Source organism: Limanda limanda, chromosome 6 (assembly GCF_963576545.1).
Source record: "Limanda limanda chromosome 6, fLimLim1.1, whole genome shotgun sequence".
In the NCBI taxonomy this organism is placed as follows: Eukaryota; Metazoa; Chordata; class Actinopteri; order Pleuronectiformes; family Pleuronectidae; genus Limanda; species Limanda limanda.
The window spans coordinates 24683628-24696825 of NC_083641.1; the positions used below are offsets into that span (position 1 = coordinate 24683628).

General features: G+C 44.1%; 4 protein-coding genes across 4 annotated transcripts; all 4 read left to right on the forward strand.

The window, feature by feature from the left end:
• The first annotated feature begins 3267 nt into the window (after positions 1-3267).
• Positions 3268-3960, forward strand: LOC133003884 (claudin-17-like). Its single transcript, XM_061073708.1, has one exon. The coding sequence runs from the start codon at positions 3268-3270 to the stop codon at positions 3958-3960; it is 693 nt and encodes a 230-aa protein (XP_060929691.1).
• Positions 3961-5575: 1615 nt separating this feature from the next.
• Positions 5576-6469, forward strand: LOC133003830 (claudin-8-like). The gene has a single exon (XM_061073648.1). The coding sequence runs from the start codon at positions 5576-5578 to the stop codon at positions 6467-6469; it is 894 nt and encodes a 297-aa protein (XP_060929631.1).
• Positions 6470-8121: 1652 nt separating this feature from the next.
• On the forward strand, positions 8122-8898 carry cldn8.1 (claudin 8.1). The gene has a single exon (XM_061073435.1). It carries the CDS (start codon positions 8122-8124, stop codon positions 8896-8898), a length of 777 nt encoding a protein of 258 aa, XP_060929418.1.
• A 2271-nt stretch (positions 8899-11169) lies between these two features.
• On the forward strand, positions 11170-12267 carry LOC133003847 (claudin-8-like). Its single transcript, XM_061073664.1, has one exon. The coding sequence runs from the start codon at positions 11170-11172 to the stop codon at positions 12265-12267; it is 1098 nt and encodes a 365-aa protein (XP_060929647.1).
• Positions 12268-13198: the final 931 nt, after the last annotated feature.

Below are 13198 nucleotides of genomic sequence, written 5' to 3' on the forward strand. Positions count from 1 at the left end.
AAGGGGGGACAGAATAAGAAAACCACGCTGCTTTCAGACATACACTGAACTTCTGAATATTATTCATGTGAGAAAAGGCCAGGCTGTTTTCCAGAGGATTCACGCGACCCAAAACTGAAAGAACCAAAAAGAAAACAGATATCTCAGGATGAAATAGAGGCAACGTACATGTAGAAGACAAACTGGAAACACAATGAGGTTCTAGAGTGTTTGATAAGCGTCCATATCGGTGTCTGCGTTCTCTACCCAGACGCCACTCCACGCCGGAACGCTCCTGAGAATTTCCTCATGTTGTGAGTTTGTCTGACCTGGAGAATCTCTGGCTCTTTCTTCATATGTGAAAGAGAAACTCATGGGAGAATGTGTCCAGAGACCCAATCCGGAGTTCAAGGGTGGAGACGGCTCCAGAACGTTGGCCGTAGAGCACAGAACTCCACATACCTCCGCCAAGGCTAGCACCCAATCTCAACACAGTAGGTTGTGAGCATCACTAACTGACAAACAGACAAAATAAACGGGCAAATAAACACCAGACACTAAATAACCACAACAAACCGAAGGTCACCGGCTTTGTTAGAATAATGTTTTTCTCAGAACATACGTTGATTCCACTCGATCATAGCTGAGCTCATTCCTTTCAAAATCAGGACACCAATCACCTATCATTACATTACAGTGGCCTTTCTCCTGTAACTTCCTGTGTGGTGTGTGTGTGTTGTGAGGGGTGGGGGGGGGTACAGTGGTAACGTGATTGTCCTCACAGCGTTATCTCCTCCTTTGTGTCTCTGAGCTCTGTGGACTTCCTGTCACCCCCCAGTCCCTCCACTGTCAATCAACACCTCCACCACAAAGGCTCCTCTGCTCCTTCAGACTGGGTGTGTGTGTGTGTGTGTGTGTGTGTGTGTGTGTGTGTGTGTGTGTGTGTGTGCGTGTGTGTGTGCGACTGTGTGTGTGTGTGTGTGTGTGTGTGTGTGTGTGTGTGTGTGTGTTAGAAGCAGCTATTTAAAGATAAGAAGATAGACATGCATGCTGAGGATCATAGATTACAGATGTAGTTGTTATATAACAGAATTAAACTCCTTTTTGTATTTTGATAAGTGGGAGTATTCTTTTTTTATAGCTGTGATATTATCTGAAATCATCCTCTGCCAACAAAAATAGTCCTGTGACGATCCCTTCATCTACTTCCTGTTACATTTCATATTGAACAAAACATTCCAAAGGCATTAAGTTGCCTTGCATCCAAACTATCATGGAGTCCTGCTGGTTACCGTGGTTTTACTATTGGAGCCCCACTGAACAAACTCTTTTAAATCCCTACCTTATATTATTTTTCTCTTATTTACCGTTTAACATACTTTATGGATATGATGAAATCTACGTTATCATTCTGTTTTCCTCACGTTCCTTTGTTTTATTCTATCTGCCTGTCTGGTCTCATTTATTCTTTGTAAAGCACTTTGTAACAATAACACTGCTTTCAGGCATAAAGTTTCCTATTTTTTGTTATAATTTCTGATATTATTACCATCAAATTTAAACACTAAGTCTAGCTTTTCCATGTATTTTCATTATTCGTAGGTTCCAAATATTAATAGTTATAGCCTGATGAAGCTGATATTGGTGTTTCTGCTAATGATTAGGAGTTATCATTGGATAAGTTAATAATTTATTTGCCAATCACAAATAAAAATCCATAAATCTGTTGATCATCACAAAACCAAAAACAGAAAAATGTAAAAGAAAAATGTTGGTGTAAAAGAAAAAAAGGTTTTGGATAATCTATTATTGATTTGCAAGGTAAAACAATAACATATTTTTAAATCAAAAACAAAGTCACATGATCTACTAGAGGCGCAAGTGAAGTTTGAAAAGTCAAACTAAAAACAAAGAGAATATCTATTTGTATAAACTTATTATATTTCTTTTAAATATTTACAAAGTAATGGCTCAGGAAGGTGCAGTCATCTTAATGTACAGCAGGGGGCAGACATGACCACCTCATCATCTTACCCCTGTGGATTCATGTGCTTACGTTCAATCTACTCTTAATAAAATTACATTTCAGTCACATTAGAATATATAGCTGTAAAACATCAGATCTCTGCAGCCCAGGTCGGATGTATCTGAGTTCTGAGCCGTGCGTCTCTCTGCGTGAGCGACTCTGTTGACATGTGAAGCAGCTGAGGATGTGACGATGGTTTCACTCAACGAACCGGTTCAACAGGCCTCTCAGTTTCTGTTCCTGTCCCGTGACCTCTCCTCCTCCACCTCTCTCTCTCTCTCTCTCCCTCCTTCTCTCTGTCCCTCTTCCACTTCTCAGAAACAGGTTGACCAACAGGGCGTGACCTCTCCCAGACCAACTTGAGTTTGAAAGAAGGAGCGGCTCTTCTTAACAGGAACAGTGAAATTCCCCCCCATTGTTTGGAAACATTTCCTTCTCGTCTTAGTTAAAGCAAGTTGAGTTTGTCATTTCACTTTTCATGGCAGTAATTGGAGCCTGTGGTCTATTCAATAGGTGTTTGAAAGTTAAAGCCGCTGGGTCGATAGAAAGGAAAAACTCTCACTAAGCAGAACAACTGTGTGATGGTTGATTTTTAACTCATGTGTTAAAAGGTAGAATTGATCAAGAGAAGAACAGAGCTCTCTAACACTACCTACAACACACTTTACATATGATGCTTATCAAGATGCTGCCCCTGTGTGTGTGTGTGTGTGTGTGTGTGTGTGTGTGTGTGTGTGTGTGTGTGTGTGTGTGTGCATCAGCTTGCATAGAAAACAAAGGGGATGTTTGTTGACCACACATGATGTTTATTTTCCTGAGACAATTGTGTTCCTGATTAATTTAGAACGAAACTTTTACTATAAATATTTTTCTCATTATTCAGTTGACACACACACAGTAAACTGGGAGGAGCATCAAGATGTGTGCAATATTTAAAGTCCCCGAAACTTTGTGAAAACACGTGATCGGATTAAGGTCATAACTGGACTAGTCACACCCTTTTCATTGGCCCAGTTCATGCATGACCAGCAATGATGAGAAAAGTTAAAGAAACTTGTTTGCCTTTCGTTTTCTAGAAACAATTCAATTGAGTTACACATGAAGCAATCGTAGGAGTCGAGGTCAAGTCGTCTCAAACCAGTAAGATGACATTGCGTGCACGGTGATGCCATCGCAGATCTAACTCTCTGCAGAAGGAATCAGTCGGGGAACAGTTTGATAGATTCCACATACGAGACCAGGCTGCACCGCACTTCAGAGCCATGAGAGACAAGCTGGAGACCTTAGCCCTGGTGTTGGGCTTCATGGGCCTGTTTGGGACCATCACCATCACCGCCCTGCCCATGTGGAGAGTCTCTGCCTTCATCGGCGCCAATCTCGTGGTCATGGAGGACCTCTGGGAGGGCTTGTGGATGAACTGCTGGAGGCAGGCTAACGTCAGGATGCAGTGCAAGGTCTACGACTCCTTGCTGATTCTCCCGTCAGAGCTGCAGGCGGCCCGGGCGCTCATGTGCGTCTCCGTAGTTCTGGTCGTCATCGCCTTGCTCATCACGGGATGTGGGACCCGGAGGTTCACCTGCTGCGGTGACAACATCAGGTCAAAGAACGTCACCCTGGCCTTAGGGGGCTGTTTGTACCTGCTCTCCTTTTTGACCACCATCATCCCCGTCAGCTGGGTGGACCTGACCGTCATCAGCAACTTCTACAACCCGCTGGTGCACGAGGGGCGCAAGCGGGAGCTGGGGAGCGCCCTCTTCATCGGCTGGGCCACGGGGGGCGTCCTGCTCATCACTGGGATCATCATTCTGATCAGTTACAGCAAACATCGAGCCAAGGACGAAGATCCCTACTACACTGGTGCAGCTCTGGGGTCACTGAGGAAACCGTCCACAGAGGGGAGCGCCTACCTGAAGAGGACGCCATCCAGCGCTCATAAGCATCACGAATATGTGTAAATAACTGTCCTGCAAACTCCACCTTTACACGTCTCGAACATTCAAAATGAGGAGAATTGTATGGAAAATGTATTTGCTTTCATAATGTACACGTTTTTACGACTGGGACTTAAAATGTTGTATGTACTTCATTTGCACTATAAAGAGGTTTCTCACAAAACTGTTTTTGTAATTGGAAGACTTTGTTTTTTTTGGGCTTTTGGTTCAAGGATTATACGACTGCACAGTTGCAAGAAAATATTTGTTTTTGTCGAAATTATAATGAATAACAATCCAAGTGGAATCAATTGACAATCGTTGTTGTTTTTTAAACTGTTGTGCACTTTTTTATTGTTCTTTTACATTTGTAACTTTAACTTTCAACTGCTCATTTGTTCTTGATCATTTTTGCTTCGGTCTGAACGGACTCAGACTAATCTGCAGATTTAATAAAGTCTTGATTCCACCTTTGCTTGTGCAACTGCATTTTTTTTCCCAAGAGTGCATTTTCCCAAATACATTACAGTTAAAACATTTACATTTTTGTAGATGAAAGATAGAGACATCTTTGCTGTATAGAACAAATAGAAGTTTACAAATCCATGATTCATTAGAGTCTTCATTGATCCAAAGGGGATCAGTAGTGAGCATCACGTTTTAAAAACAATTCTTAGTGTCTTCTTTGTTTCAAGCCAGGCAGCAAATATTAAAATATATTTAAATTAATCTAGAAAACCTACATCCACGAGGAACAGTCATCAAATACAAACTTTTAACCAACCACACCAAAACACTTCTCATTTAATAGAGAAACTCAATAGTAAACATTCAGTTTTTATGATTCAGAGACTTCATTGTCTCTGAATCAGGTGAGAACTGCTGCCATGTGGACAACACTGTATCACAATGAAACCAACCCTCCTCACGTTTCTGTGCTCGACACCTTTCAGCTCAGTTTACATCTGGAGGAGGAGGAGACAGTCTGTGACCAGTCGCTCAGGTTTCGGTCTGAGAGCAACAACAGATTTGTGACCGACACAAACCACAAAATCTCTTGTGGCACAAACACAAATTCAATAAATCTAATTAAATTGAATTTGACTGATCTGTGCTTCACAAAGAAGGAAAATTAAGATTTTTCTAACAATCCTTCCCTGAAAAAATATTAAAAAACACATTTACTTGGTTAATTTCTATCAATTTGTCGATATATCTTTGGTTCACTAAACATCGTGCTGTGAATACTGAGCACGTATTGCTGTTTTATGTCAAATGCACCAACCACACCAAGGCAATTTCCTGTACGTGTAAATACACTTGGCAATTAAAATAATTCAGATTCTGATTCCGATGTAAACAGAGTATCAGAGAGGAAACCTAATTTGATCAACTGCGAATTTCATACACTGATTTAATTAGTTTCTGATCACAGGCCCATTGTTCGTGGAGGCAGTTGAATTTGCATTCGAAAGAAGCAACACTCTTTGGTGTATCCCCATTTATCTGATGGCTACGAAGCGGCTCAACCAGTAAGGTTGCATTGCATCGTTAGCATTTCTGTGGGTGTATAAGTTCCTTGACTTGCTCTTCTCCTCAGTTTGCTGCCGACGCTGCGAGGGTGCAGCCAGGAGCCACGATGGCGTCGTACACTGCTTACAGCGGCTACACCAAGCCCCCCCAGTCTTATGCGGGGTCTTACTACGACGAGAAACAGGCCAAGGCCTACACCGACTATCAAGACTCGGTGTACGAGGAGAAACAGAGGCGCGAGAAGAAGGACCGCAAGGACGCCATTTGTTGCGAGGTGGTGGCGCTCGTCATCGGCTTCGTCGGACTGATCGGAGTGGCGGCCGTGACGGGCCTGCCGATGTGGAAGGTGACGGCCTTCATCGAGGAGAACATCATCGTCATGGAGACCCGCTGGGAGGGACTATGGATGAACTGCTACAGACAGGCCAACATTAGAATGCAATGCAAGGTGTACGACTCTCTACTGTTTCTGCCCCCCGACCTCCAGGCCGCCCGAGGCCTGATGTGCAGCGCCGTGGCCCTGTCCGCCTTCGCCCTCATCACGTCAGCCGTGGGGATGAAGTGTACCAGGGTGGTGGACCACCGGGCTCGCACCAAGCACATCGTTCTGGTGGCCGGAGGCAGCCTGTTCCTGCTGGCCTGCGTCACCACCCTGATCCCGGTGTCCTGGACCGGCCACGTCATCATCAGGGATTTCTACAACCCGCTGCTGATCGACGCGCAGCGCCGGGAGCTCGGGGAGGCGCTGTACATCGGCTGGGTGACCTCGGCTCTGCTTTTCACTGCCGGGGTGATCCTGCTGTGCCGCCACGCTCCACGTACCCAGGAATCCGATGAGAGGATTGTGTACAACCCCGGGGACAGCATGTACCAACCGGCCTACATGTACCAGCCCAACAACTACCAGCCGGGATACACCTACCAGCCGTCCTACACCTACCAGCCGGCCTACTCCCAGCCACCGCCAGGATCTGTGGCTTACACACCAAGTCAGTACTAGAGGAATCAAACACAGAGACTATTTTGATTTATTGCCATTGAGAACAAACTGACAAACTGGAGGAGAGGCTGTCACTGGAAATGGCCGGATTTTTCTTTCCTTTCTCAAAAAGGGCCACGTGTGTTTTAATCGTGATGAACCCGTGTTGAATTTTTGCATTCTTTGTTTCCATGTGATTGATTTTCACTAAATTATATCAGTTAATGAGGCGCAATGTTTTTATTTTTTTAAATCTGTAACAATATGATCTGTTGTGTCATCTTTACAGCCTCTGCTGACATGCTCTTTGAGAACAAACTATGCACTATAGGCCTTTTTCAGAAACAATACCTCCAAATGAGTTTTTGTTGTGAATGTACATACTTGTTTAAAATATTGACCGAAAAACACAAGGTCAACTGTGGTTTACAATAAAGGGATAATGTTCAGAAAACTGAGAAACTTGTTATTTTCCTTTCTGGTATAAACTGATTGAGATTACAGTTTAAACCACGGCTTACACAATACCCTTTGTTTCTCTACCTGCCTGAGAAACAGGAGTTCCTACATGGCTCCTGTTTGACTCACTCGGGTTGTGTGTTCATGGAGAGTTGTTATGTTGTCTGAGGGAAGAAATGTGCCCGAACTGGTAAAACCAGACCGTTGACATGGGTCCGCTCACAACACAAAGACGCCGAGAGATTTCCTTTCAACCAAGCCAGAGCTGCAGCTTTTTCAGACTTTAACAAAGAGAAATCAAGAAACCCAGACAGGAGATACAACACTGACAGGGACACGTAATGACACAGTAATAAATAATGAAAAAAGAGGAATTCTTTTTGTTGACGTTTTGTGTCTAAAGTCCCACTGCAGTTACATTTTTTAAACATACAGCAAAGCACCATGGTAAATGATAAAGAATTTAATTGATTATATTTGGAATAATGTTCTCTGCCCTTACTTATGATTTTAAAATATACAAATTCCTTTATACTATATACTCGTTATTATCATTATTATTACTCATGGCAGTAGTTTTTGTTGTATAGGGTTTAAATTTTCGATAAAATCATATTTTTTTGTTTATTATGAAGAGTTAATTTTGACACAGCTCAACATTCAAATCTAAAAAAATGTTCAATGCTGGTGTTTTCATCCTGTCATGTCAAATTTGAATAAACAAAACCTGGACCCCAGGACAAACACTAGATTGAGCTCCAGAGCTGATGGTTGTGTGTGATATCTATAGTTATAACAAATCTATAGTTATATATTAACATGAAGTATTTTTTTATATGCACGTAGCTAGTAACAAATTTCCCTTGTTAATAAAACACCCAAGTTTCTTTTCTCCAGGTCCTTTGTAAAGTGAGCTGTGTAAACTGAGACCTGTGAATAAACAAAGTGGCAGCTCCCAGCAGCTCCTGGGCGAGGTGTGCAAAGAGAAGAAGAAGGTAGTGGGGGATTCTGTTTTCATGGCAACAGGTCGCAATTCCCACCCCTTCCATTCTGGCGCCCTGTCCACAGGGAGGAGACAACGCAGGTGAACATCAACCTGCTCCTCCTTCTCCCCTGGGATGCAAAGCCACTCCGATCTGCATGAATCCACCTGTAGTCTCACTGCCGACACACATTCTGCCCGTATGAGCTCGGAGGCGTAGGAGGAGAACAAGATGGCCAACTCAGCGCTGGAGATCGTGGGTCTGTTATTGACCCTGATCGGGCTGATTGGGACGGCGGCGAGCACCGGGATGCCCATGTGGAGAGTCACGGCTTTCATCGGGGAGAACATCATCGTGTTTGAGACTCGCTACGAGGGCCTGTGGATGAACTGCTTCCGGCAGGCCGACATCAGGATGCAGTGCAAGGTGTACGACTCTCTCCTGGCCCTGCCCCCCGACCTGCAAGCAGCGAGGGGGCTCATGTGCTGCGCCCTGGCCCTGGGCGGCCTGGGTCTGCTGATCAGCTTGGTGGGGTTGCAGTGCACGTCCTGTATCCAGAACAACGACCGAGCCAAGCGGCTGGTCCTGATCATCGCAGGAACCATGGTCCTGGGGGCCTGCGTCTGCGTCCTCATCCCTGTTTCCTGGACGGGTCACGTCATCATCAGGGACTTCTACAATCCCTTGCTGCTCGACGCCCAGCGCCGGGAGCTCGGAGAGGCGCTGTACATCGGCTGGGTGTCCGCGGCTTTCCTGTTCTTTGGAGGATGCATGTTTACCTGCTGCAACCTGCAGTCCGAGGAAAAGGATTCACAGAGGTACGTGTACCCCAGGGACTCCGGCTATTATCCCCCACAGCCCCTCCAGCCTCAGCAGCTGGTGTATGTTCCCCAACAACAACCTCAACTACAACCGCAACAATACCCGGTCCTGTCCAGACACCCATCCACTATCTACAGCAGCTACTCCAGATACCCCTCAGTACGCAGCGAGAGGGCCTATCTCTGAACACTGGCTGAGGTAATCGTAATCAGTTGTGGACACTATGTGAAAGGGAATTTATTTTATGCTTTACAGTGCGATCTACGACACATTTCAGGTTAGAAAACACATTTCAACGAATACATTTAGGCTGCTGTGAATGCAAATGAATCAAATTCATAGTGATGTCCCTTTTTAAATCAACTGCTTTTATATATTGTTTGTGGTAATAACATTTTGATGAAGAGCACTTGTAAAACCACGTCTGTGTGAAGCCAGTAATTTCCGTTATTTCAAAATTGTGTTGTATTATCAAAAAGACGTTTTCTGTATATTAGGGTTAAAACTTTTCTTTTTATGTGTTGTGACAGTTCACACAATGTTCAAGCACCAAATTTTGTGGCACATTTGTATTTGTGTTAACGGTGAAAATGCAAATTTGTTGGTGGGACATGTTGGCTGCGCAGTTACAACTTTAAAATTTCAGATGTTTCAACACAACCTCCAACATAAACTGAAAAACAAACACACGATCATGTGACAGATGATCTCATTGACTTTCCATCTCAGTTTTCGCCAGAATTAGCAAAAGTACACACAAAGGAAAACCAATACAGGTGAACCACAGGGACAGAAGTTATATATTTTTGTGAGAATTACAGACATTCGAGTGTAAAACTCAGAACATTGTGTGTGTGTGTGTCTGTTTGCTGAAGTGAGGTGTGATGCCCTGGAGGCGCTTGTTAACTGATGGTACTGAGTAAACACGAGATGCAGGTTTAAACTGTGTGTGGAAGGCGTGGCCTCAGAGGCAACTTCAGCCGGAGAGCTGCGAGTTTGTGAAGAAGTCGGACAGAGACGATCTGACAGCGTGAATCACGTGGTTAGAATTTGCAAATCACTTTGAATAGAGATAACATGTATACGTTTATTTCCTGGTTAATAAGTGAGAAAAACCTTTGCTCAGTCATGTAAGTTAGTTCTTGAACTACGTGTCATTTTAATTTCAATGAGTTTAATAACAGTTTGAATTGATACGGTAGATTGTTTGTGTTTATTAATATTACACTAAACTTTAAGTGTAATTCACCGCCAGGTCTGAGCTAAACTCCCTGCCCCCCCCTGCATGACTTTGAAAAATGCTAAGAACCGGTAAAGGGACTGAGGGGGAGAGGGAGGAGGATGTAGTTCTCTCTGATGTCCTCAGGCCATAAAAACAATGTAGAGCGACACAGAATCACAAGGCATCTATGGGATTCTTACAAAGTGGAGGACTTTCCTCCACTGGAATCCCCTGGAAAGGGCGCTGGTGTGGTGGAGGACAATGGTGGTCCATTTCAGTTTGAACCGCTGGGTCACACCTCTCGTAGGCCGTGGAAATCAAAGAGAGGGTGGAGTCAGTCTCTGGGTTCATATAACAACAACGAACATGTTTGAAGCTTTAACATTAATCCCACAATCTGAGACAGTTCTTGTCCAGATCAGCCAATATTGAGTTGCAATAGTCCGGTTTCAATCAGTAGAGAGCAGTCACAATGAATATTTAACACATTTAGTATAAAATTCAAGCCCTAAAATGTCAACATTTGTACCCAAATTAATCAACCACACCACTAAATACCTGTGTAAATTGATTTTCAGGTGAAGAAAGTGATTTAGTTATTCTTTAAGGATGTGTTTGTCCATGTAGTGACTTCTCAGCAGCTCTGGAGTTACACAAATATAATATATATGTTGACTTGTTGTATGAAAAGTTAACTTGTCATTTCTGAAACTCTACATCTGGTCCTCAACAATCACTAACTTGTGAGGCGCTTCCTCTCCTGCTGCATTGACTTGTGGGTCCTCTCTGCTCCCCTGTGGACATCAGCAGTACTGGAGGAGCTTATGTGCTTCACTGTATATTTGTTTGCATCTGATTTGTGATCACATACAGTATAATGTGAAAAATAAAGACATGATAATTAATTAAACAAAAAACGTTTCTGTGTGTGAGTCCTGGTATTGTCTTGTCAATGTTTACTGTTGGAGAAGCTGATGGCACAGATACAGGCCGGGGCCCGAGGAACCATAAACACAAAACAAGCAGAGATCCTCTTCACCCCCATTGCTCTGGGCCAACCAGGTGACAGCAGGGAACCTTTCCCACAACAAATCGTCTCTAACAGAAAACAGACTGCATCAGAAGAGAAGACGCTCTGACTCGGAGATGTTGCACTAAAGCGTCAGGAGTTTATGTCGACGTGAGCTTTTTCTACTTCTTGATTTGAACCCGGCTGGATTCTCCTCCGCTGCACGATGCCTCAGGGCGTCTCGGAGATCGCTGCCATGTGCGTCGGGCTGGTCGGGCTGATCGGCGCCGCGGCCACCACAGGAATGCCCATGTGGAAGGTGACGGCGTTCATTGGCGAGAACATCATTGTGATGGAGACCCGCTGGGAGGGCCTGTGGATGAACTGCTACCGACAAGCCAACATCAGGATGCAGTGCAAGGTGTACGACTCGCTGCTGTTCCTGCCGGCCGAGCTGCAGGCGTCCAGGGGCCTGATGTGCTGCTCGCTGGCCCTGGCCGGCCTCGGGCTCCTCGTGGCTCTGGCGGGGATGCGGTGCATTTCCTGTTTTCAGGGTAACGACTGGGCTAAGACCGTGATCCTGATGGTGGCAGGTGTTATGCAGCTCTTGGCCTGCTTCTGTGTCATCATCCCTGTGTCGTGGACGGGTCACGTCATCATTAGAGATTTTTACAATCCTTTGCTGATTGACGCTCAGAGGAGGGAGCTGGGAGAAGCTCTGTACATCGGCTGGGTGACCGGCGCCTTCCTGTTCGCCTCAGGCTTGTTGTTTCTCTGCCGCCGGTTGCCCAGGGCCAAAGGCTCATTCGACGTGTACCACCCGGCCCACTTGCTAAACTACAAGCCAGCACCCGGATACCCAAATATGATGAGGTACAATCACATCCCGAGTCTTTCAAGCATCAACTCGACTGCGTACCCTTCTTCTCTGCGGAGCAGTGGCTCAGCCGGGCCTCAACCTGCCATGCCGCTGGAAACCTTCCCTCCAGGAATGACACATCACGGATCACACATCAACTCTCCTGTTGCCTATAACCCAGGTCTGCCTGAAAATGCATCATTGTTATATCAAGCTAGCATGGCTCACCACTCCTCCATGCGGAGTTCTAACAATGCTGGAAGCGTGTATACTCCGGCAAACTCCTTTTACTTAAGCCACAACACCACAGCCTATCCACTGACCTACGGCGGCAACCCCACCGCATCCTACCAGTCCAGCTTCCACCCGGTTCCACACTCGCCTATCTTCATAGGATATAACAAATCAATAGTTCATCCAGGGTCTCACAGTGGGAGCAGTGGTGTTCGTGGTGTATACATATAAACAGAATCAAGAGGGCGGAGGGTTGTAGCTGATTAAACAACAAACACCAAGGTTTATTTATACTTTTATATATTCAGCATCACAACTGCTTTAGCTGCAAGGTGACAGTGAATTTATCTCTGTTTATATTAGGATTATCTTGATGCCCGGATTAAATAGTACGGAATTTTTTTTCTACAATTAATAACATTGTCATTTTTATTCTGCAACAAATTTGGAATATGTGAACATAACTAATCAATCTTAAAGTGTATTAATGTTTAGTTTTGTTATAAATGTAAACATTGTATGTGTTTTTTTTATGTATTTTACTATCAAAGTGGACCAACCTCTTTTGTCTGTTAACACAAATACCTATGTGTTGTTGTTGTGAGGGTCAGGTGTAGGCCAAGAAGAAAAATCCATTGAATAATTCATCAGATTATTTTTATTTTCATTAATGTAGCAAAGCTTTAGTGAATTTCTCAAGTAATAAAATAGATCTTTCTTTTGTACAGTGCTGATGTCTATTTTTTAATAATCTCATGTATATGGTGCTGATGTTAAAGTAGTATACTGAACTAGGTCTGAATATACGTGAAGCACTCTCAGTATCAAAAACACCAAATACTGCATGTGTTGTGATTAAACCTCTGCGGTGGCCTGAGTCAACCCTAGACACTGTGTAAATCCACCACTAGATGGCACCAGAGAACGGGATGAGTGCCCTGAGTTGGCTGGAGCTCTAATTGGAGAACTTCCTATTAAGGGCAATGAATCAAAGACATGAGAATCTGATATAATATATAAAAAGCAAATGATAAACATGGGGGATTGAGTGATTCATTGTGTCGTCCGTGTCGTTTGGTTATTTTTATTAGTTTTTCCTTTTTTGATATTTCTAAAATTGAGTTTCTGATGTCAACAAAAGTAATTCATACTTTTAAGTTTT